The sequence below is a fragment of the Saccostrea cucullata genome, unplaced genomic scaffold (genome assembly GCF_032062105.1).
Source record: "Saccostrea cucullata isolate Sc308-1 unplaced genomic scaffold, CSIRO_AGI_Scuc_v1 ctg1042, whole genome shotgun sequence".
NCBI lineage: Eukaryota > Metazoa > Mollusca > Bivalvia > Ostreida > Ostreidae > Saccostrea > Saccostrea cuccullata.
The window spans coordinates 1-5,000 of NW_026938310.1; the positions used below are offsets into that span (position 1 = coordinate 1).

Genomic DNA, 5,000 nt, shown 5'->3' on the forward strand with positions numbered 1-5,000 from the left:
TTCGTCACGAGTTGCTTGACATTTATATGTAAGCACACTCTTTTGTGAGGCTATATGGTGCGATTCATTTTAATTTGTTTCAAGTTTGACGTCAACTTCCTGTTTGTCAGTGCATGTCGATTTCATAAATTAACAATTTTCGGCATTATTTTTTTTAGCAACTACTCATAACAGATGCTTGAAATTTAAGAACACACTTTGGCATGCAGTATGTTGGGATTTATTTTATTTGATTCTGATGTCAAATTCCTATTTTTCCGTTCATATAGTCATAACGTTTATTAACATGATTTTTTATATTCACATCAGAGGGGTATTACTAGTGAGCATTTGCTTACGGATTTCTTGTTCCTTCAGTCGAGGACACAGATTGTGTGAAATAGCTTGTTTAATTCTTATTTTTAGGCATTAAGTGAAATAAGCGAAGGTAGAACTGACTCCATTGTGGATAAAACTAAATTGTTAGAAATTGATGGATCCAATAAAGAAGAGCTTCTATGCAGAATTCAACAGGAAGTCCTGGAAATGAAAAGAGAATTACAATATCACCGTAACCTTAAAGGTAAATTAAAATAAAAGAATAGGGATCCTTATAAAAAGAGCTATTTAACGTTTTTCGAAAATAAAATGTGAGAATAATAAACATTAACTACTGTATTAAACAAAACTGAGAGAAAAGACAAAAAGGACAAATGAAACATAAGAGGTGGGTTACTAATGATGGACAGTATAAAATTATATAAATATATTGACAGTGAAAAAAAATGCCTTTTCTAATTCTTTCTGTCTGTCATGTTCCTTTAAATCTATTTAAGGTTTGATATTTTGAATTTTGGGGTAAGTTAATCCCATGTAGGACTGATTAAAAATACAAATGTAAAAAAAGGACTTTTTAGATTTTTTTCATCGTAAAACCATTCTTTACTGTACACATTTATAACCAATCAGCTACTTTTAAAGAATCACCTTTCCGGTGAAGCTAGATCATCCGACTTGTAATAATTTCTTGCAAAGCAGAGAGCTGTGGATGCTTCTAAGTTAATTGCAAAATCCAAGTTAATTTGCAATAAGCAGACTAGACTTCCATTAAAACGTAAGAGTCTGGGAATATTGATGAACGATATTTTAAACTGATGCTGAATACTGTAATGATATATCCTTCCCTATATTTTTTTTGGAAGGGAGGATCTACATTGCCATCGAATTTACATAATTCAAAAAATCTTTTTGCTATTGTTTTCCAAATAATCCTTATCGACGTGTGTCTTTGTTTGTTAATTTGCGTTTGTATAATTTTGTATGTTGTTTACTTAAACGAGTGTCGACCAATAGTTATATGATGACTCTCTTTCTTTTTGTAGAAAATACGATTAATTTAATAGAGAAATGGAGGACTGATGAAAGGGATTTTTATAATACCAGGGGTACTGAAAAAGTTTTGGAAAAAATACGAAGCCATAGTACCACCATGATCGTAGGACATTCTGGCTCCGGAAAGTCTGCGACAATGAGATATGTATCCCTCTTACTTGAAGAAGAAGGGTTTGAAATAATACCGGTCAGCTATGCCAGCAACATTCTTTTTCAGAGATTCAGTACTCGAAAGCAGCTTTTTATCATCGATGATATCATTGGTAAATACAGAGTCGATGATGTTATTTTAGAATCATGGCAAAGAATAAATAATCGTCTTGAATTGATATTTAAGAGTAACAGCGCAAAACTTTTATGTACCTTGCGACGACATTTACAGAACGAAATAAATGAGCTGTCTATTTCGACGGTATTCAATTCAACAGTTGTCGATCTTGATTCAAACGATTTAGTACTTTCTCTTACCGAAAAGAAAGAAATATTCAGAAATTATATGAAACTTCGAAACAAACAAGATAAGATTAACAGTGATGAAATTGAGAGGATTTGTCGCTGCCATTACGCTTTCCCTTTATTATGCGATTTGTTCTTCTCGAATCCTGAATTCCACAGAAGGAAAGCTAAGTTTTTTTCTAATCCAACAAACATTTTCAAAGAAGAATTAGATCGTATGCAAAAGAAAAATAAGGAAGTTTATTGTGTCCTTGTGTTGAACGTGATTTTTGAAACGAAAACCCTACAATCATTTTATGATATCACTATTGAATATCAAAGAAAAAATGACTTCTCCCTAATTTTACAAGCATGCGAAGTGTCCGAATCAGTTCCAAGAAAGCGCCTTTATAAGGATCTACTATCTGTAGCAGGTAGTTTTGTCCAATCAGAAAATCCCTTTTTCTTCATTCATGACAGACTTGAAGAAACAATCGCTTGTCATTTTGGCACACACTTTCCAAATACAATGTTTCAGTGTTGTAAGCGTGAATTTATCAGAGAAAGAGTGGTGCTTCAGGTGTGTCACGAAGGCGATCAAGAGGTTTTTTAATTCATAAACCTCTATCCTATGATGCTTTTACCAAGAGAATTCAGACAGAAATAATGAATGGAAAATTTGGTGACGTTCTTCTTAGCAAACCTCTGCAAGACAGAGATTATGTGAATTATTTTCTGTCTTACCTCCAGAAAAATAATCTTTCCGTTGAAGATATAGAGCATTCGCCCTGTACAGACAGTCTAACACCTTCACTGCAAGAGGGAGAAAAAATAATCAAAAATATCACGAACACAAACAGACATGCTATGATTGAAGTCTTACAAGACAAGTAGTTTTACTAACTGGTTTGTTGCAACAGGCTGCTATTTCTTATTTCATCACATAATTAACAAAAGGCCAAAGAGCATACTTAGCCAATTATATGAAAAATATACTTCATTTAACGTCAGTGACCTTTTACATTTGGTATTGTTAGGAGAACATATAGACATAGTTAGATTACTCATTACCAAAGGTGGAAATGTTAGATCATGTGACCAATGCAGTATTCCTTTGCTGTGTAAAATCGCAAAAACAAACAATTCTGCAATTGCTAATTTCTTGATAGAAGCGGGAGCTAATGTGGATCAGAGGGACGAAGTTATCGGATAGACTGCATGCTTTGTATCATGCTGTTTCAATAAAATTGAAATGTTAATCTTGCTGATAAGTAGAGGTAGTGATGTAAATCATTGTGATTTTCAGTTAAGAACTCCGTTAGCCATTGCAGTATCAAAAAATAATACACAAGCCGTGTCTGTTTTGTTACGCTACGGTGCTACTTGTTATGATAAAATATTTGGCGTTCTCTTACCGTGGAACAAAGAAGTTATTTTACAAGAGGCTTTACTGAACAAAAGTACAGAAATTGTTCAAATGCTTTTAGATTCAGGTAGATCAAGGAATGAACTCAGAATCAACTACCCATTACCTGGATTATTAAAAAACAAAAATATAATGAATGACCTATTGGATGTGTTTCTGAAAGATTTGAAAACCGTTTCTACAGGGTGTTTTTTGTTGAGGGATTTCATTAAAATCTGTGATGCAATTTATAAAAATAACACAAAAAAGATTTATAAGGTATTCAGCTTAAAAAGACAAAGTTTCCATAGCTTTGTGTATCAGGGTAAATGCAGAACTATAACTAGATGCTGTCATGAGACAGTAATACCCGCACTAAGGTGTTTTCCTCTAAATACACACTCCTTCATATTTGACTTTCCAAGGAAGAAGTCAAAATAATTCTATAATTATCTCCGTACATGCATTCGTCAAACTGAGCATAAAATTTTCAGGTGACCATATGATCTATGAGCCTCATAGATGTATTTTGTATACTTAATTCATTACCAGTCTGAAATAACAGAATTTAATTAATAAAGTAAATTACTTAATTAGATTCTGATAAATATTTTGCTCATAATTTGGAACTTTTTAAATTTACTTTCTCAACCACATAAAATATTATTTTAGGGAAAAAAACCATTGAAAATACAGCCCAATTAATTTGTGAATGCCTATCCCCCCCCCTCACCATCACACACACACACTCTCTCTCTCATACATTTTTTAAAATAGACCTAGATAGAAAGTTATGTTAAAACATCGTTTATTATGATAGTTGGAAATTTGTTCTTGTACTAAACAGTTTTACGTGTGAACATCTTATTGAAAATTTCTACATTCACATTGGGTTTGCGTCACCCATTATCATATTTTTAGATATCACCACTCGGCACACCTCGGCCGATTCATACTTCATCTAATGAAGGCGACGGAATCAGCAAAGGTTTGCTGAATATGAGATTATTTAGCACATGTATGCTGACGATGCAGTGTGGTCAGTTAAAATCATTTGTGTTTTAATTGGATTATATGGATTATATTTCATGAATTCGTTGTCAGGACCTATGACATTCGGTAAGTACAAGATTTAGTATAGATTGCATAAAAATAAATAAATACAAATGGTTAGGTTGAAGTTCAAAAAGGGTCAAAGATCATCGCATGCCACAGTCGACAAATTTCACATTGTCAAGTTATCTCCCGTTGCGGACATTCAGTATATATACATTATTACAGGCGTAGATCCAGAATTTTTTTTTCGGAATGGGGGGGGGGGGGATGTCACACCTCAGTCAAAAAAAAAAATCCAGCCCAAGATTTCCTGAGAAGCAAATAAAAAATAATAATAATAACAATGATGGTGGGGTCCCTGTTTTCCAAGGGGGAGGTTGTCCAAAGTCATTTTTATTCTCTCCAGTAAATAGTCTTATTTAAATAACTGCAAATTCAAGGGGGGGAGGGGGTGTCTGATCTCCCTAGCCACTGACTCCCTGTAACCTGAAATGACAATTGATCTTATGACTCTATAATAGTAGAAAATTTTTCCATTTGACTATATATACATGTTTTGTTTCCTGTGTTTATATGTCTGTTTGTCTGTCCACAGAAACTTTAACCTTGCCCATATTTTAGTTTTAAGTGGATTGGGCTATACACGTGGCTTCCACATTTCATAGGTAAATTTCTTTTGGCAAAACCTTTTAATGGGTACCACCAATTTTGACCTCTTGATCTCTTGACCTTG

General features: G+C 33.4%; 1 protein-coding gene across 1 annotated transcript; it reads left to right on the forward strand.

Annotated features, from left to right (window-relative positions):
• Nucleotides 1-405: 405 nt before the first annotated feature.
• Nucleotides 406-2,700, forward strand: LOC134249952 (uncharacterized; the record flags this gene model as incomplete). The annotated part of the gene is made up of 3 exons (XM_062732304.1): nt 406-562; nt 1,362-2,089; nt 2,368-2,700. Coding segments are annotated over 3 exons (1,218 nt in total), but the record flags the coding sequence as incomplete, so codon positions are not given.
• Nucleotides 2,701-5,000: the final 2,300 nt, after the last annotated feature.